Source organism: Pogonomyrmex barbatus, unplaced genomic scaffold (assembly GCF_055798465.1).
Source record: "Pogonomyrmex barbatus isolate J1 unplaced genomic scaffold, ASM5579846v1 scaffold1, whole genome shotgun sequence".
In the NCBI taxonomy this organism is placed as follows: Eukaryota; Metazoa; Arthropoda; class Insecta; order Hymenoptera; family Formicidae; genus Pogonomyrmex; species Pogonomyrmex barbatus.
In genome coordinates, this window is record NW_028297098.1 from 24495302 (window position 1) to 24516889 (window position 21588).

At 37.3% G+C, this 21588-nt stretch overlaps 1 protein-coding gene across 4 annotated transcripts in view; it reads right to left on the reverse strand.

Annotated features, from left to right (window-relative positions):
• The window catches only part of InR-2 (insulin-like receptor-like), a 54828-nt gene that overhangs the window by 8885 nt on the left and 24355 nt on the right, over nt 1-21588 (reverse strand). For 3 of the 4 annotated variants that reach the window (XM_011650099.2, XM_011650100.2, XM_089079841.1), the window contains exons 3-10: nt 7521-7698; nt 7112-7358; nt 4668-4773; nt 2419-3801; nt 1974-2269; nt 1330-1707; nt 581-1116; nt 12-504 (exon numbers count right to left, since the gene is read on the reverse strand). In XM_011650099.2, the coding sequence (XP_011648401.2) occupies nt 12-504; nt 581-1116; nt 1330-1707; nt 1974-2269; nt 2419-3801; nt 4668-4773; nt 7112-7358; nt 7521-7698 (3617 nt within the window). The remainder of the gene's footprint in view (nt 1-11; nt 505-580; nt 1117-1329; nt 1708-1973; nt 2270-2418; nt 3802-4667; nt 4774-7111; nt 7359-7520; nt 7699-21588) is intronic. The other variant, XM_089079849.1, reaches the window with a different exon arrangement.

Sequence of the window (21588 nt, forward strand, 5' to 3'; positions counted from 1 at the left end):
TTTATATTTACCTGATCGTTCGACAAGCCTTGGTACGGCTGCGAAGCTAGTGTTACCATTTCCCATAAAACAACTCCGTAGCTCCAAACGTCAGAGAAACTGGTAAATACGCCATCTTTCAAACTTTCTGGTGCCATCCATCTGACTGGTAGAAGCCCCTTGGATCCTTTTCGATAGTAATCAGTCTCATATATGTCCCTTGTCATGCCGAAGTCACCGATCTTTACGGTGAGATCTTCGGCAACCATACAATTGCGAGCAGCCAAATCTCTGTGGACAAATTTTTTCGCAGCAAGATAGGACATGCCGTCCGCAATCTCGACTGCCATTTGCAAGATATCTCTCAACGTCGGAGGTTGTTTAGAATTCTCGCAAACATCCGGTCGGTGACTTCTCAAGTATGTTTTCAAATCACCATTCACCATCAATTCCATAACTACCAACGTAGGCTGACCCTGCGATACTACGCCCAATAATCTAACCACGTGATGAGTGTTGAAAGCTCTTTAATAAAAAAATTATCATTCATTAAAACTCAGATAAAAAAATACGATATAAAGAGGAAGCAATTAATTCTTACTTCATAACAGACGCTTCGTTAAGGAACTCTATCCGTTCACGGTCGGTTGCATTTTCATTTACAGTTTTTACAGCGCATCGTACTTCCGGCTTGCCTTTCACGACATCTTTAGCCAGTCCCTCATATACCATGCCGAAAGAACCATTTCCTAATTCTCGTAATAATTGAATTTTCTTTCTGGGCACTTCCCACTCGTCCGGCACGTAACTTGTGCTTACGTATTCCGGATTCACCGTCGCGATAAGCCTCATACTGGGTACATTTCGCATTGATCTCTTTTTCAGTATGTAGAATGCCATCAGAAAAGTAAATATAATAACGACACCCAATATCGACCAAAAGAAAATCCAGGATGTACTAAACGCGCCATGTTCGCGTACATAAAAGTATTGCACTTCAGTATACGCGCCGTTTCCAGCTAAGCTCGTAGCACGAATTTTTACAGAATAATTTCCAGCAGGTAGATCCTTCAAAACGTACGAGTTGCCCATATTGACAAAATCGCGTCTTGTAATGCATGCCACTGTTGCTTTTATCTATACAATAAGAAAGATTATATTTAGATGACAACAGTACAAGATTACATTATATATATTATGCACCTTTCCACTTCATCCTCCCCCCCCCCCCTTTCAAATAAGTTTTAGATACTTTTGCAACAACCTTTCTTTCTTTCTTAAGATTCATCAAAAATACTTATTTGAAGTACTCTTGCTTAATAAGTACAGTTTAAACAGAGTATTACTTACATTTTTAATATCAATTCTCTTATATTCGATCTGATACGTGACTATTAGGCCATTAGGTTGAGGAGGTTCCTCCCAACGCAATGTTATTATAGTAAGACTACTATTTTCACCATTGACCTTCAAATCAAATGTATTTAGTGGAATATTATCTGCGCTTTCCATGGCCAATGTACGGTGCGTTTTCATGCTCTTCGTTGAACAGTTCTTGCTCTTGTTCGTTTCATTTGCAACTCGTTCTCGGCAGGCTTGAACCTCGATATTATATGCAGCAAAGTGTCGTAGATTTCTCATGACAAAAGTAAGACTCGTACTCGGTACTAGTCGGTCAAATACTAAATATGTATCATTTACGACTTTATCGTTAAATATTCCGCTATCCTAAATACAAAATATGTAGAATTAGATTCAATTTTAAATAATAATATAAAATATTGTACATAATTAAATATTAACAATCAATTAGTGATTTTATATTAATATTTCTATTGCTATTTCTATCGAAATTAAGTTAAGCCCTTATAATTTATGCTCATGAAACAAAATACAAGCAAACATCAGATAAAATACGTAACTTTTTCTTTATTTTGATATTTGTCCGCTTATAATTAAAAAATCTTGACCTAGTAAACATTTGGAAAACAAACCTGAAATTTTACCTGATTGTGTGTAAAATTTTTGGCTTCTTCTGCCGCAATTAACATTTCGCTAGTGTGACGTCTTCTACGTATGTTTATTCGCTTTATATATACTTGATTGTGTAACGCGTTCTCGAAAGCGATCGAACTAGAAACTTCTTTTTCACGCGCCGACTGATCTGTCGTCTCACGATCTGAACAAGCACAGGAATCAGATTTTGCAATTTCCTTTTCTAACTCGGTATGTTTCTTTTCTTCTTCCGCTATAACTTCTCCTGGTAATTTTGGCTTAGGCAAAGGCATAGCTAAAATTAATAATAATGTATTAATAACTGACTTTTTTCACTGCATAATAGTTGCTGCTGTAATAATAATTTATTACAAAAAAGAACTTTCTTTATCATTATACTGCTATAATGAAACATGAATGATTAAATAAAATAATTCCAATTACGTTCGTCACAATAATTCCTCTGGTCAATGAAATTCGCATCATCGGGCTCCCAGCGACCAATAATTCGATAATGCGTTAAATTCCCATTTTTGTGAAGCGGTGGAAACCAGGATATAACCAGTTCGCTGCTAGAATTACTCCAAGTCGATAAAGCTCTGGGTGGACTAGGCGCATCTGGCAACGTCGTAAAATACTTGACTTTACTTTGCGCGCCTGACCTTTCCGTAGCTATGGTGTAAGTCTTGACGTAGTAAGCGTACTGAGTATATGGTTTCAGCAAAGTCAGTATGTGAGTGTGATAGACAGGCTCCGAACTGTTTTGAGGCTGCGGTGTCGTGCTCTCAGCGGAGACATCCTCCACCCGCCAGCCATCACCGCCACAAGCATCGCGGCCATCGTACATCGTTATGTTCTGATTAGGCGCTTCGATAAAATAAACAACGTAACCCAAAAGGGATCTAGTATCGTGATGCGTAAAGGCCCTCCATTCGATAATAGCTCCCCTAGGTGTTTTTTTGGTGACTTTAGTTCTCAGCTCGGTGACATTACACGCAACTTTGTCCCCGTTACTGGTAGATGCCACGTCGTGATCGGTGAATTCGTCCAACTGGGCCTTCTCTCGCAATTTCTCAATCTCGTGCAGGCACAATTTCGGATTGAAATGAAAGAAGAGCTTCGCTTTAGCGGCGCCGTTGTGGGCCAGGATGGTAATGTTCGAATGCGTGTTCCAATCCCAGAGCTCCTGAAGATTCTGATTATCGAACACCGCGAGACTGTACTTGCCGTTCTCGAGTTCATTGCCGTGTATCACGCGCAAATTCTTGAGAAAGTTAAGGGATATCAGTGGAAAACTACGAACGATCTTCAAGTAACCGTCTATCTCCTCGATCATGTTCAAATTATCCTCGAGCTCCTTCACAATGTTTTTGCCACCGCGTATCTGTATCTCGAGACTACCTGCGATGTTCGTGCATCCACGCAACTTTTGTGCTGAAGCGATGCTGTCTACGTTTGCAGCAGAACACTCCTTCATACACCACTGGCCGTTACATTTTTGGCACGTCCTGGTGGTTTCGTTTTCCATGTAACCTGCCGGGCATTCCATCACGCAGCTGTCGTTGAACAATTTGTATGGATACAACTTCACGGTGTCGCGCGCCTCCTGCGGCTTTTTCTTCTCAAAACAATTCTTCCTAGTGAAGCAACGCCGATTCATAAACACGTAGGTGTTGTTCGGACAACTGTCTTTGCACTGCTCGCCGTCGATTATGTTTCTGCAAACAACGCAATCGTTAATTGTTGATCCCGTGCATCCACCCAGGCAGGAAGGATGACAACATTCTCCTTTGTCGTTGCAAGCTCTATCTCCGCAATCCTGGCATACTGTAAAGCCAAATTGGTATATTAAAATAGGAGATACTCTCGTCTTTCGTTTATCTCAGTTACCATGAATTAAATAAATAATAATTCGCAAATTATACAGATCAACAAGAATTAAATGTATGTGTTCGTATACGATATTTAACGAGAATAAGAAAAGTTTGATTGTGCAAAACTCGATAAACTTTTACTTTTTTTTTTTTAATATAGACACAAGATGGATTGAATACGAAATTCTTTTGTGAATTTTATATATAGTATATAACTATATATATTGATTATATATAATCAATAAAAATTATACATATATTATCAATAAAAATATATTATTAAATAAAATATAAAAATAAAAAAATATATTATTAAAAACTTGTTTGTTTATAAAGTTATAAAATATTGAAAATATAAAGCTGCTACTTAGCACTATCTATTTGACATATAATTTATCCAAATTGTATTTCAAAAGCTTTAAAGAATAAATTAATTAACTTTGTAATTAAAAAAATATCTTTATTCGATCTCAAATTGCCCTTATAAAGCCGTTAAAAAATGGTTTAAAGAAAATTGCACTTAAAATATTTCGTGATAAAACATTTGATTTACAATTAAAAATTAAAAATGCAATATAAGTAACTGACAAAGGTATTTGATATTCACTTTTGTGTTTACATTAATGGAACAAATAAAACAAATAAACTATAAATACTACAATGTGCGTATCGGAATAGAAAAGTCGAATAGAATTCCAAATTAAAATTTCAGAAAAAAAAAAGTTTAATAACGCCGGTGCATCGACATGGCAATTTTTATAGGAATCCAGCTCAAAATTCAGCTTGAAAACTCTGAACAAGTCGATCGTGATAGCTTACTTCGTTGGCAGTGATGTCGATTCCAGCACAGAGTCTGATCATGTTTCATTTGTCTTGTCGGGCACTTTTTGTCACACACCGGACAACCATTCGTTGGCTTGTTGTCCTACAAACAAAAATACGAGTGCATTATAATGTGTAATACGCCTTTATGGATTCTCACGTAATACTTAACTTACATTTTTAATTTGCGCTTTTTTCTGAAATTTCTTAACATTTCTTTTTGGCACTTTCAATACTTCCCGTATCTTCACGCGCTGTCGCGAGAAGTCTTAGACACCGTTAGTTTATTAAAGAATAAGAATTTCGTTTTGTACGTATTCTCGAAAAATATCGCATATGTAATATATGCGTTACATATATTACAGATGTTCGTATGCGAGATTTAAGAATAGCTCTCTAGCTCGTCCTAGTTCCTACAGAATTATTGCTCCTAAACATGTTTACACTTAAATCGAGAAATATTTCAGTATGTTGAAGCAATGAAACAATATTAGCATTTCTACCTTGATGCTTTTTACATATAAATATATTATCCGGAATCCATCTGGTTATTTTATTGCTTTTTTATCTTTTCATATAATCGATGATATCCTACATATTTTTAACATTTGGTTAATTCGCGCATTTAAACAAAAAAAAAAAAAACAAAAAAAAATACACAAATCTTGAAATGTACTAATTTGCATGTACTTTGAGAAGAAATGGGCGTGAGTCTTTTCTTCTTAGCGGATTATAGGAATTTCTTCGTTGCGGAATTACATGTAGGAAAGTAAGAGAAGAAGCAAGACTATACTATCGGCTGCCATCGAGACGGATGCGAAGGTCGAAAAACACATTGCGAAAGGCGCGTATTCGATGATCAATACTGTCGGCCGTTTCTCTGAACGATACGCTTTTCACGAGATATTCGATACTACTTATAAAGGACACGGCAAAAAAAAAAAAAAAAACAAAAAGACGAAAAGCGTACGTTGATTGATCGTTTAAATGGGCAAAGAGAAGCATTTACGCGCAAATAATTCTGTCATCGCGGATATTTATCACGTTGCATTCGCGTCGATTATTCGATCGTAGATACGCGATTTTGTCGCATGGCTTTATTTTATTCGCATGATGCTAAAGCGATTTGATCGCTTCAGAAGCTATATATTGTTTCGCGGCAAAGCGTCGCGTCATCGCCATTGCACCGTCCCTTTCGCACGGTTTCGTTGTGCGAATTTCCACGGTGCATTATGGCACAAATTCGTACAAAGCGTGTCCACTGTAAAAAAATTAATGAAGCTAATTCTCATTTTCGCCTCGGATTTCTTGTCATTTAACAGATCTCTTGTCGATTTCCCGATAAAAGGCGCCGCCAAGTGTGATGAATCGCACGCGATTCGGTAATTACTCCCGTTAATTAAATGTGCCAGCTATCGAGATTGAAAATAAGTAATCCATTTTTTAAAATGAAATTTTAGTTGCCAATAAAACATTGGCAGATTTGATATTTCGTATGTTTGTAACTGAGACTAAAAGATGATCTTGTAATAGCCATTAAACTTGCTTTTACGGAACGACAATTATATTTATATTTATACGTTTTTTGTGGAACGATAATTACATTTCTATCTGCATCAAAACATATTTCACTAATAAGAGGGAAACTCGTGCAATCTTTTCGAAAGCATCTGAACGATTATTAATAGACTAATATCCATTTTTAGAAACATACAGGTCAACTTTAATTTCGGTTTGACATTTATCTATTTTTAATTCTAAAAGCGGGATTCAAATTAAAAGATTAAAAACAAATGGATATTGGCGAGATGGATATAAAAATCACGTTGATGGATATCAACGAATAGCTCACTGAATGACGTCGAGTAAAGGTAAACACTTTTAAAAAGATCAATGTATTACTCACTGAAACAGTTATAAATATACCAACAATCATAATAACGCATTCAGTGAAATTTTACTGAAAGGAATCAATTAGACGGATTACTTCAATCAATAATTTGCTGGGAACAACGGTTATAAATAGCTAATTCAAAAATAAAAAATAAAAAAAAAAAGATTTACGATTCCGATTTGATTTGAATATTAAAATTGAATAAATCATACATCAGAATAGAATGCTTTGAATACCAAACGCTCTAGCTCAACATAGTTTTTGCAAATTTTATTTCCATTAACCACGAATCAATCCGAGAAGTAAAGCGTTTCGCACATTGAAAATAAATGAAACCTTCATTGATTTCCAGTGAATAAATTTGTATCGTTGCTTCAATCAGTGAAGTTTTTCATTAATTTAATAGAATGGCATCTCGTCAACGATCTGCCGAGCGAGCGACGGATAAACTTACCTATTTCGATAGAAAGAAATCTCTCTAAGAAATGTATTTAAGTGTTACGCCGAAAAAAAAAAAAAAAAAAAAAAAAGTCACAAAGGTACTCACCATTATGACATGCCCCCCCTTGCCGGCTTTAGCAATGATATCCCAATCGATGGTGTCGACGTAGCAGAGCGTCGGATTTTTCTCGAACCGCACGAATCCGCGTAGAATGTTGGTAAGGGAGTGGAGACCGATCTCCTGAAGATTCATCATCTCAAATGCCACGAGAGCGTAATTGATAAAGAGAGAATTGCCGCGGATGACCGCCAGATTCGGAAACAGATGGCCGACGCTTTTCAGTCCGCTTACCCTGGAAACACCGAGCAATCATAAACGTGAGCTAAACGAGGGCTAAAGTAAGGCGGATAATCTCCCCCTTGCTAACGAGGAGACAGCAGCTCCCTTGGAGCAGCTACATTCTACTAGTACTAATATTCACGACGTGCAAACGATCTAATGCAAATAATCGTACCTGTATAAAATAAGGTATCCGGTGATCTCGACCAGTTTGGGAAAACTGATATTAGCGAAGTCCGACGGTTCCGCTCGATCGATCAGGAGAATTTGTACGAAGCCCTCGACTACCCGGCAATTGTTCAGCTTTGGGTGGAATTGATCCACGCTATTTCTTATGTCTATACTTTCGCACACTGCAACAGAGAAAACCACGATTACTCTAATGGCTCGTATCTATCTACGTCGACTGTCTGACAATAAGCCGGATCAATGATTGCCATATGGATGGCCTCCTAACTTTCGAAGGAAAATTTTCATTCGTGTAAATCTGACTTACGTAATATCGCTTACAGAGCGTCGAAGGTGCGAAACTGTAGAGACTGCTTCTTGTTCACGGTGCGATTCAAGTTTCGAATCTTGAAGACGTTTGAAATAATTATATGCTTATTTCTCACTTAAAATATGAGTTTTTCTAATGTCCATCTCTAATTAATGTTTAATTTTAAATTCAAAAATAATTATTAAGCATTTGGATCCGTAATCTGACCGTAAAAATGCTGTTCTTACGTATTTATTTTTTCCTAATTCTTCGATCTAGAAAGAAAACGGTGAGTTAGGAGGTGCAAATTAATCTATCACTGGACATTAGAAATGGGCATAAGAAAAAGTCACATACTTTGAGAAATAAGCGTGTAATCATTTCAAAAATCTCTAAATCGCTGAAATCGTTCATAATCAAGCAAAATTGTAATATTGCGCGATATATCGTAGTTACGTCATCAAACAATGTCAAGATCGCGGATTTGATCGACGGGGCGCGGATTGTTTCGCAGCGATCGTTAATCTATAAATCAAAGGTAGGAAATTGGTGAAGTGTGATTTTTACATCGCGAGCATATTTGCCGTTGCCAAGTCACGTCTGGCACGCGGCAGGCTGCGTCAACGTGCCGTGCAACTCAGGTCGGTGCATTAAACCGGTGGCTTGTTTCCTCGATTCTGCTAATCGTCGCATTCGAACGGGCGTAATAGAATGTTGTGCTGTCGAGTGCTCGATTTCAACGGGAGACACTAAAAATACTTCGCCGCGCCGCCAGCTGCCGTCGAAATAAACGGGAGGAGACGCGCGTTCCTCCACGAATTATTCGCGCGCGCGCGCGCGCGCGCACGCGCGCTCGTATCGTTAGAGTCGAGCTTTATCGAAACAATTTTATCGTAAGGGATGAACCGCCGCATATCTCTATGACGCCGCATATCTCTATATGACGTGCAAATTCTCTAAACTCGCGGGTCGAGCTCGTGAGAGATAATGTCTCCTTCGTGAACGATTATCTCGTAAATCGACGATTTGCACGAGGAAAGAAACACGAGGATACTTTTCTAATGTAACATCCGCGTTATCTAGTTTATTCACACACGGAAAGAACACTTTTGCTGGCAAATCTAAAAATTTGGCTAGATACAGATCTGAAAACGATTTTGTCGGGCCTTCAAAATTATTATATACGATGTTCAAATTGATTGTTAGAAGAGCAAGCATTTTTGCAGCATTATAATAAATTTTGATGGGCCAACAAAATTATTTTCAGATCTGTATCTGGTCAAATGTTTAGATTTTGCCAGCAAAAGTGTTTTTTGCATGAATATATTATATAGGAGGTTTTGATAATTAATAATATATCGCTCGTCAATAGACAGGTCAGGTTAAACTGACAGGAAAGTTGTCAAAAATGTCTGGATTTGATTTTTCGTGAAATATATTGTTAAATATAAAAATCTAAGACATATTTTTTATATAGAATCAATTAGAAATTTAAGGGATGAAACAATTCCTCAAAGCTAATATTTGATCTTAATCAATTATCTACGGTGAGATATATAGAAAAAAATGTTTTAGACCAAATTTTTATGGTTTATTGTATTTGTTTATAACTGCGTATTTAGATTTTTCAAATATGTAATATTTTTCCAAATACTCCCATCCCATATTATTATTTTTGTGAAATCTTAGTCTTTTCTTTTTTTCAAAGATGTAATTTTGTAAAATAATGTTATTATACATGATGGAATTTGGCATAAAATTTTATTTAATTTTTATTCTTAGAAAAAATTTAAATTTTACAAAAATAATAATGGAAAATGGGAAAAATATTCTAAAAATTATTGAAAAATATATATAAATTTTTGAAAAATTTAAATACACAGTTATACAATACATAAAAAATCATAAATGTTTTATTTAAAACATTTTTCTATTATATATATCTAACTGTTTTGTTAATAATTAATTGGAATCAATTTTAATCCTTTGTGAGTAGAAAATTCTTTTATTATTTTGTGACTCTCGTAATAATGAATTATTAATTAATAAAAATCGCTGAATAAATATCAATGCAAATGTAAGCACACAGCGAGATGCTCAGCGTTTCGCTAATTCGCGATTTGCTAAGAGCGAAATCTTTGGAGATATGTAGATTTTAAACAAATACTGGTACACATTTTTTTCTGCTCGATTTGTTTTATTCTATCTGCATTTGTTTTATTCTATAAGCGTTGTATTATTATCAGATATCCGATATATATATTATGTTATATAACACAACAGCGTAACAAAAAATTTACATCATTACAAAATATCAATTTCATATATATAGTTTTTTCTAATTATAATAATCTAATTATAATAAAACAATTATAAATTTTTATTAAAGCAATTATTACATATCGTGATACTCATACTAATTTATCTGGTAAGCAAATCAGCCAATCGTTGAGAATCACAAGAAAACGCAAGATTGTCACGTCAAAACTCTTGGCTGTGATTGGCCAATTTGCTTACTGCTCAAATTTTATCGTTTACGTTTTTCTACGTGTCATTTCAAGAGTTAGCAATAAAGGGAGGAGCCAAATTCATAAATTATTTTATATTTGGTGCCGATTGACGTATTACTGTCCTTCATCTATTATCTATCTAGCAGAGATATACGTCAGAGATATACGTCACGCGTATACATTGTAGAAGTCAAAGAAGAATAAAGCCATCTCTAATTGTGCGTTTTTTGGCAACACATGCTGCCAAGATGCGTGATCAACACACATGTTTAAACGTGACAAAAACATCGTTGACAAGTGCACTGGCAATATTAACGTCAGTACACATACATTTTGTTTCCTGTCACTCGTCGGCAAATTTTAAAGGAGCATTGTCAATTGCATAAAGCATCAGCAAAATGTTTATTCATCTTGTTTATCGTTCTATTAATAATTTCATGTCATATTTATATATCTTCCGTTTCTTCCGAATTACGACACCGAACGCGAAATGTCCAAATTTTTTCAGGATATTATTTTATTTCGACGTCACGACTTATTTTGCATGACAACGCCGGACGCGGCGGTCGCGATTCGAAATTCGCTGCTCGTACGAGACTCGTGAATAGTGTGAATGAGCAGATTCGTCGAGTTCGTGTTCGTTGTTTACGATTCCGGTCGATTCGTCAGCAGACAGAAATCAAAGGGCGTGATTCGCCATGAACCATTCAATTTGCGTCGGCCGTATTATAGAGCCGCGTTATATAACAATAATAAATCACAAATAAGGAAATAATACGAAGGGGGGGGGGGGGGGGGAGTTCGTACCGACAAAGGGGACGAATCTACTACGAAATCACGAATTAGGAATCACGGATCATAACTCCCGCAGATACAAATAAGAACGAGAGACAATCTCTCCTAGCGGATCAGATATATATAGTTCGCTTAGAATTTCATACATTTTTCATTATGGCGTATGGTTACGCCGAGGGGAAAAAAAAAAGCAATTAATTAATTATGCGACTCACTGCGATAATTACTTGGTCGTGTAACTCATCATATGAGAAGGCGTAACGCCGCGTCTCGCCGCGTCGCCGCGTCAAAGCTGCTGAAGCCAGCGCGATGGCGATGGCGGCGAAGCGAGACGAAGCGAAACGAGGCGAGGCGATGGCCGTAGGAGATGCGAATGTTTCATTCATAACGAAATTGCACGACGCGGTGCATGCGTACGACAACGACGAGCGTACTATCTACGTGCGTATGCGGAACATCAAGGCGGAACCACAACATGGATCGCGAGAATTGTTGATCCGGCATTATGTCGGACCGCCGGACCGTATTATAGTCTAAGCATAAAGAGGGCGGGGGGCGGGGGGGAGGGGGGAGCGGGAAAGAAAGAAAAAATCCGCCGAGAATTTTTAAAACTGAGATAAAGCTAAAGGGAAGAGACGATTAACACGCGCGATGCTACGTGTACGTTTAAATTTTGTACGCTATATTTAACGGTACTATCTTCCTTCATAACTTTAGCTCTTTTGTTATCGCGATCGGCTTTTACTTTACCAAAAATAACAAATAATTGTTATCTCAGATATCCGCGTCCTAAGCAGCGGCGATTAGCGGATAACACGAAATACGCAAATAAAGATACGCAGAAACGGACGGAATAAAGATACGCAAAAATTACGGACGACGCTACCGTACGACCGGATGCCTTAACGGCGCGCTCAGTTGTTCCTGTAATCACGAGGCCATTCCGCGACGCCACCGATTCACCGATTCTTCTCGTTTCCTTGCGAAGTACGAAGCGAGCGTTGAACCAAACGATTAATTATGTAAGCGAAAAGGTATGCCCCCGGGAGTACTGCCGAGAAATTTGACTCGTGAACGCAATCGAGCCGGACATGATTTAATGCATCCGATTGTACATTTTTCGCTTGACACCTGGGTCCCGCTTTTAATAAAGTCGGGAATCAGCGAATTTCGCTTCTTCCGCAAAACGCCATCGATCGTATTTCGCAACGGTGAGAAATGTAACGTGGAAGCGCGTGAAGGCGCGCGAAGGCGAGTGAGAGAGAGCGAGAGCGAGAGCGAGCGAGAGAGAGAGAGAGAGAGAGAGAGAGAGAGAGAGAGAGAGAGAGAGAGAGAAGCACGACGAAATCGCAAGGTGGCAACACGTGTGCCGCGAAGTAATCGCGAAGTAACCGGTAAAGTAATCGGGTGCGGTATAAAGGGACGGTCGGGATTCATTGCTTCTGGATAGCCTACTTAAGAAGTTGCAGCGACCGGCGCATTCCGAACGCTCTCCTCAAGGTTGCTTAGCCATTCACCCAAAGGCCGAAGCACTTTGGCCATCGTTCTATACATAGACCCGATAGTTCACCGACGTGGGTTTCGGGGTCTGCGTGTGTGCACGCACTCGCACATTCGCGCGATGCTACCCTGTGGCATTCCTCGGTCTTAGCCTGAGCCGGCCCGGCCCGGCCCGGCCAGGTCCGCACTCAACAATATAGTCGGTGACGCGACGGCAATCCCGTCCCGGCTGATTGCTACTTTGTATTCACGATAAAGGCCGGCCCGCGCGGTCCAGATATAACGAGATCCTCCGATCTCCCGACGAACGAGCGTTACGAGGAAGCGCGACATTTCGCGGCCAAGCGCGTCACCTTGACACGATGTAGTTATGAAGAAGACGCGGCGAGACACTCGACGAAATGGAGCCTTCTATAATAGAAAAGAGGAAATTTCAGGAAATTTCCTCTTTTCTTCCTCTGTCTTCATCCCCGTAACTGTTTCCACGATTATAAGGATCCACGCTGCAATACACATTTCCGAAAGAGAGAGTATTTTTTTTTACATTTTTCAAAAGATTGATATCTTAGGAAGTATACCTCTAAAAGGTTTTAATGAAATTCAAAGTACTTTTCGAGTTGTACAAGTTATAACGAAAGCGTGCGCACCTGGCCGGATCCTAAAACTACTTTTAGCCTCCTAAGGTAAAAGCCCTGTCCAGCCCCATGTATTTAGACTACATAAATTCTCTCGATCGTGTAGTCGAGCCTATGTTTGTTCTACCGGCGATAAATTCACTGTGATAAACGAATTCAACCGATAAATAATTAAGACATTAAAGCTTCAAATGCATTTTTCTCAAAATTACTTTTTTTCACCTGGCATTTATAACTAAAACAACTTTTGACCAATGGTTTCAAATTTTGAAAGTAATTTCGCAAAATGAATAGTTTCAATAAGAAAGTTTTAGAGAGTAAAGAAGTTTTTCTTTAATTCTTAGCTTCCGAGATCAGATGTTTAAAAATATCAAAATCTGAATGAAATTTTGAATTTTTTTTTTTAATCGTCTCCATTTTGTGAAAAAAATTATTTCAAAATATAATTACATTTAAAACTTCATGCAGTTTTGAAATTTTCAAGAATTTTTAGATTCATAATTAGAAGAATTTCAAGACTTATAATTATTTAAAAAAAAATTGTAAAGGTTTTTTAGGCTTTTATTATAACATACATCCTTCAACGCAGACTATAATTAGCAAACAGGATAGAGATGTTTCATCGAGCGAGGTATTTTTCTTTATTAGGAATTTTTAAATTCATAATTAGAAGAATTCCAAGATATATAATTATTTAAACAAAAATTTTAAAGGTTTTTTTTTAAGCTTTTATTATAACATACATCCTTCAACGCAGACTGTAATTTGCAAACAGGATAGAGAAGTTTCATCGAGCGAGGTATTTTTCTTTATTCGATAATTTCCGTATAATGTATTAAGCCAAAAATTCTCGCATATGATGTTGTCGATTGACAACAGTAAACAGGAATATCTTGCAGCGACAAGTTGAGAAGATTATAAATATCAACGCGAGATCATATGGCATATGTAGTTGCTGCAACAAATCCAGAGTTAAACCAGCTATACAAGATGAGCAAGCCGTAAGAGAAGGATATTCGTTGCAAAAAGTCAAACGTTGCGCCACTGATGACCGGTGCGAGATATAAAATTGAGCACAATAAAGATTAATCGGTGAATAAACCGAAAGGGTTTAACCCGGCTTATCCAAATCATGTTCTTATAATAAAGAACCGGAGTTCAATTTCAAAAGATTAAATTATATTCAGAATATTTTGACATCTGTCTTCATTTTGATTTAATATTCATTGCTAAATTCTTAACTTCTCTTCAGCATTTTTGTTTTTACTCTTTATCTCTGTTTCTCTTTTATATTTCTGTTATTATTGTTATATTGTTTCTTACTCTATTTATCTTACTCGATATTTATATCGTACTATTTTATTTATATCACTATAGAATTACGCCTGTTCGTGAATATAAAAAAAAAAAAAAAATTATATTAATATCAAGGATGATTGTTTACATCACGTTGCAATTAATCAGCAAAAAAATAAGTAGAATATAAATGAGTAAAGTGCAGATAAGCAAAATAATGGCGGTAATTTTTCCTTGTCAGGTTTCTTTTCATGGCGCAAGCTCGTTTAGCGCGCGCGATTGGCACTTTATTGCAAAAGTCCTCGAACTAAACCGGCTGCGGAGATGACGCTTGCATGAAAGGCAAGCGACCGTCTAGTTATGGCCGGCTCGATATGGTCGAAGGAATGAGCCACGCAGCAGCCAACAAAGAACCCCGTGAAAATGTATTCAATCGTATTTTATACCTTTTATGCGCCGAATTTAATTTAATCCGTAGACGTAGCGGACGTATAAAAATAATTAATTTGAGCTGCGAACTTCTTTAGGAAAAAAAAAATTTCATAATCATTGGAACGATAAAAGATAAAAGCACCGGTCCATGCGGAAGATGAAACAGTCCTGTGCCATTCTTAGACCTTTATACATAGACAACGTTGTTGCACGCGATCGATAATTCGACCAAGGTTTCAATTCCCTCAAAAAAAGGAAAGAAGGAAATCAGATGTACCGCGTTATTTTTTTTTCTTTTTTTTTTTTGACAGAAAAAATAATTGCATTCTAAAATATCGTTCATATTCGTCCAATTATGTATCGTATTTGGTAATAGTAGAGGACCAGTTAATTAATCAACTAAAAGACCAGTTTTTACTTACAATCATAAGTGTTTATAAAATTGCAAGTCAATATTAGTGGCAAAAATAATGAATAAAAATGAATCATAATGAAAAATAGTGAATAAAAATGTATTGAACGGCGTACGTGCTATAAATAGGCAGATAACATTCCACGTAACGTTCATCATTTTCTTCGTGTTTGCGGCTCGTTAAGTTTCATCAAAAGCCGGAAGCCATCGGCTTGGCGCCACTCGAAACGGGCCACATAGGAATCGCTGCTGTGTCGTATCGTGTGCCGCGCTATTGTGCGGCCAAGAAACGAATCGCGGCCGTCTTCCGAGCGCGAAATGTGCTCGTAGGATAGCTCAATAGCTCTAAAAATAGCCACGTTTCGCGCTTTTCCCCGTTGCCGCTTCAACCTCGGTGCGCCTCGACGGCGACGCACGAACGGTGATAGGCTCATTAAATTCGTCGATGATTTTGCATACAATCGCGATACGGTCGTATCGGAGATGCATCGTAAATCTAAAAAGCACGCACGCACGCACGCACGCACGCACGCACGCACGCACGCACGCACGCACGCACGCACGCACGCACGCACGCACGCACGCACGCACGCACGCACGCACGCACGCACGCACACACACACACACACACACACACACACACACACACACACACACACACACACACACACACACACACACACGGCGCATACTTATCGCGGACCGCGCGGACAAATCTTTCGTGCGAGATATAACGAGTACTCGTGACGCCAGGTGCAACACACGCGCCACGGAGGGGATCAACGGGATCTTCCCCCGTGTTCCATGGTCTGCCGGAAGTAGCCCGTCTAGACAGTCCGCGCTATTCCCTTTTCCATTCCGACCCCGCCTCCCCCCCAACTCCTCCCCAGTCGCGAAGCACCCGCTCCGCCTCGAGGCATCTTTCCATCGCGATTGAAATTTCTGCAAGCCGCAGCATTCCGGTCCATCATCGTACTCTTACCACGCCTATTAATAAACGCCGATAATTTTACGATCCTTTGACCTTTCGGTGTTCGCGAGATGATACGAAATATTCCGGAATTTGGAAAACTCAGCAACTATGATACAATCGAATAGTTAGACCCTTACTAATTACCAAATATCTATCACGGATTTAGAAATAGAGGAAACGAGACGTAAGCTAAAGGGGTGAGGCATTTTTGCCGCCATATTCGTCCCGAAAGTTGTACTCGTGTAAAACCACATGTTCATGTGTGTGTGTGTGTGTGTGTGTGTGTGTGTGTGTGTGTGTGTGTGTGTGTGTGTGTGTGTGAGAATCTCCTATTTTACCAACTGTACTACCAACGCAGTGCAAGTAGCACGTCGCAGACACATATCTATTCGTGTGACGAATGGGCGAAGAATGGTTCGTCTCGCACCCCTAAGTTTTTATTCCCCTCGCCTAAACCAGGACTTTAGACTCTGTCCCTCTATTCCAAAGTCCGTAATATCTATGCTGCATTGACTTTTGGCGCGCGTGACGTAAAACTCGATTAGGTCACATATTCAATTACAGATAAATTCGCCATTATATTATCCTGTATCAAGAGTCGATGTGTTTACATCGTCGGTCCGTTAGCCTTACAAGCGAACGGATATCGTTAAATAATGTCACCAGACGACTTCCGTCTCCGCTCACCGTAAAGAGACACGCCACTTAATATTCGAGCTGACATGCCTTAATTACATCAGCCATCCTCATCCCTCCGATTCCGGGCTTTCCCCTAGACTTCCTTTTGCCCTCTCTTCCGGTGCGTGCGGTAGCTCCGATAGCTCTTTCCCTTAGATTTCCCCTCTTTCCATTAGATCTCGAAAGGCCTCGAAGAGAACGATATTCACAGTCGTTCCTTGAGAAACAGAGATTGCTTATTTATACATGTGTGCATACATCTGCATACATCCATGTATAAATAAGAAATTCTTCTTCGCCAAAGGACAGCTATGAATGTTACTTTAAGGCGAATTTATCGTAAGCACAGGCGACACTAATACAGTGTACATTTGCAAAGTCAGATAATTCCACATATTGCATAATCTCTGCTGCTGAATTATGTATCGTAAACCTTGATTATTAACAATCTGATTCAGACAACGTTCGACTCCAGAATATGAGTATCACGTTACACCAGATACGCATGACATTTCTCGAATATTTTTCTTTCTACTCAAAATATGAATGGAACAGAAAAAGCGAATGAAAAATACAAAAAAATATAAATATTTTTTACATTAACATAGAATTAAATGAATTTAAATTAATACAGAACTAGTAATAGCAGTAAAGAGAAATGATGAGATTGGCAGCGATCACTGTGCAAATTCATAATAATAACTGTGCAATTCATAACAAGATGAAGAGCGAGAAATGCAGCCTCATTTTGCAAATTCTGTCCATCCCCATCATTTTCATTTCCACAAAATGAAAATTTCTGTTTTGTGACTATTAGGCTCCTCACATTCTCGCAACCGAGTGTCGGCATATTACTCATAGTTAGTTTATTTCAGCGCGGCGACGTGCAAATATGCATTCATATGCCAGACGACAGAGATCATCAAAGGAAAAACACACTCGGACTGTCTGTCTGATACGCTTCGGCTTGATTTAGTTATTGTCATTTAGAAGACAGCGGAGACGCAATGGATATTAAACGAGTGCAACGTCCGTTCGAGAGATGCTGGCTCGTGCCGCCCCAGAAACGAGTTCTCAAGAGAAAGGCACGCAGATTTCATCCGACGGATAGCAACGAAATTCAAACTTAATGAGTGCTAAAAAAAAAAGAATAAATAAAAGTGATAGCATCGCTAACTAATAGTGATGAATCTTAATTCTCTGCTGTTCTTTTGGAGATTTGAAGATCGAGACGATTTTTTTTTTTTATTTTAAAATTTATTTATTAAACAATAAAGGGAAGGGATCAGCTATCTTTCCTAAAAAAAAAGTTATTAATAGAGGACTTATCAGCTAAGGAACGATTCAATCGTGTTCCACACAACAAGTTACAAAGCAGTCGAAGGTCAGAAACCCGTATAACCGGGGCAAAGTTGTTTTTTTTTTGTCAAAATAGTTAGACTACGTTTCTTGCTATTTTTAGCCTTTATTTTAATGTGAATAAAAAACTGTTTTGTAATAAGTTTAAGAATTTAAAACAGACCCATTTCAAGATGGGAAAGGGCACTGCTAAGGAAATTGTGCGAAACGGAAAATTACTTATTAATTATTATGCTTATTTTAAGTGATTATTTCTAAAATAAAATACTGATTTTTTTTTTTTAATATATTCGGAAAGACTGCTTTTATAGAAATATCTAAAAATTTAAAAATATTATAAATTCACAAATACAAATGAAAATTCCAAAAATCGTATCTTTAATATAAGAAAAAAGATATTAATTAAAAAAAAATAGAAATGATTAAAAATAACTGCTAATATATAATGATAATATAAAATAAAAGCTAAAAATAAAAAGTAAAGCAGAACATAATTCATCTACTTTGACAAAAAACTTTGTCCAATCACATGGATTCTTGATTGATGGTAAATTGTCATTTTATGGAACATAATTGACAAAAATTTTCCGATAATTAATTTGAACACTCTACATAATTATTTTGATAGTCCAACAAAATTTTTTTCAAATTGGTATGTGATCAAATTTTTAGATATTTCAGCAAAGTTTGTAATTTCTCACAACAATTCTCACTCCAGATTTTTTGTAACGGCTGACTACTATACCCCTAACCACTTGTTTTTCATTCTTTGTGGCAGCGTTCCCGAAAGAAACAAATATAAATAATCAATATAGAATTTAAACGACATCATTGACATTCACGAACAAAAAAAAACACACGGTCGTACACATTAGCGCATCAGAAATGTAATAAATGTAAATTTATGTTTCCGATCCTCGATACTCCAACAAAAGTGGAAAAAAATAGAAAGAGAAGAAAGGAAAATTTTAACTGATTCATATGCTATAATAAATAAATATATAATATATAAATAAATTATAAGGTAATATAAATTAAAGGATAATATAGAGATAGAAACGTGCTAATCTTTCATCGTGCATACACGCACGTACGTATTGACATACGTAATTAACATCATCATTATAATTATGCACGTTACATGTTTACCTTAATCTACATTAGCAATCAATGTTTAGATACGCCGTCACTGACGCTTCCCTTGTTTACCTCATTTCGACTAAAACTGATAGAATAAGTAAATATAACGATAACTCGCCACTCGACTTTGCTCTTCTATCCGGCTCAATGTGTAATACGCCATGGTTAAAGACGGCTACCATACCGAGTAGACGGTGCGGAAAGTGCACGAAAGTGTTTTCAATTCGATTCGACGGTGAAACGAGATGAGAGGAGAGAGAGGGAGAGAGAGAGAGGGGGAGAGAGAGAGAGAGAGAGAGAGAGAGAGAGAGAGAGGGAGGAGAAGGAGAAAAGGGAGATGACGTTGCACGAGCAGGCAAAAGACCCAGGCGAGGGCCCAAGTATTTTGCGCATCGCATGGCATCGCATCGCATCACATCGCAGGAATGCCATCGACTCTGTTGTTTTCACGACGAAGTGGTCCGCCTTTTTGTGGCGGAGTATGCAGCCACGGTCTTCCCCCTCCCTTCCTCTCTCTCTCTCTCTCTCTCTCTCTCTCTCTCTCTCTCTCTCTCTCTCCTCGCGTCCTATTTTCTCTTGGTTTCCTTTCGTTTCCTCCGCTCACTCTCGCTCACTCTCTTTCTCACGGCTTCTCACTCTTTCCTATTCTCTTCTCCTCGCGCATCTTCCAACGCAATAGCACCTACTAACTCAAGGGGATGTCCCACCGAATTAGATCGACCTTTGACCAGGAAAGGTCTTTTCGAGAAAAAAAAAACAGGATGGACAACTACTATTCATTTTATATCTGAATGCGAAACATGTTTACCGCATATATAAGGAATTTTTTTTTAGATTTCGTTTCATTAGAAGCGATGCATTCTTCATTTTTAGCACAGCTTCGACAGCAAAAAGATAATTCGAATAGTCAGACACGTAGTGATAACAATAGGAAATTTAATCTTCGAAGAGCAACAGTGTAATAAAAACATTTTTTTTGTCGTACGACCACGCTATGCAAGAATTTCGATGTGGGATTGTGGTGTAAATCCACAAGTTCATTGTTCTCCAAACATTCGTCGTTTGGGTCCAGCCGATTCAGCATTACAAACTGTTTGAAAAGAAAATTGAGTTAGGAAATATTTATAACTACATATATCTAATAAATGTCAATTTGGAAGTAAAAAAAAATATATTGGTATAGTATAATATTTAATGCAAATATATATATAATTAAATATATAATATTATAATTAAAAATAATAATTGTTATTTAATATTATTATTCTTTATTATATTTTCAGATATATGAAAATATAATAAAGTTTTTTTTCATTTTTATTGATATATTGTATTAAAAGTAATTTAAAAAATTGTAATAAAATGAATTTGATCGTTTTGGAGATATGTCTATTATATGAACAAATCCAAACAAAAACTGATCCACTAATTATCATAAAGCAATTCAATTCTATTTGCGGATGATAGCCGTCGACATGCGTCATCATGTCCTAAAATTGTAGAAGGCGTAGGCCGTGAACTGTTGCTGATTATGATTGATGTCTTGAAATTGTTTCGAACGATATTTCAGAGCTTGATTACCATCTTTTGTTTACCATCTTTTGGAATCCACATATAATCTCTATGGATGACTAAATATGTCAGATTTTATGCATATATGCAACAATGTGCTTTTTTTCTAATTTTTTCATTCGTTCTAGTTCCAGTTCTTCGTATTTAATTATCTTCCGTAATTATTTAATAGCATACTTTGTGACTAATTCATAGACTCGTTCGAATATATTGATTGTTAAGTGATTGATTAAAAAAAAATTGTCTTCATATAATTTGCTACACTACTGTCACGACTACTTTTTTCAACATAAACTTTTTCTAAATTTTAATTATATAAAAAGCTCACTTTTGCAACTTTAATCCCCCCTAATTTTTCATAAAATTATACAGCAGTTCGGTCTAATCTTAAATCCCACGAGTTATAATTATTAACAACGATGAAATTAAAATTAGAAAATTTATTCGGATTTTTTGGATTCAA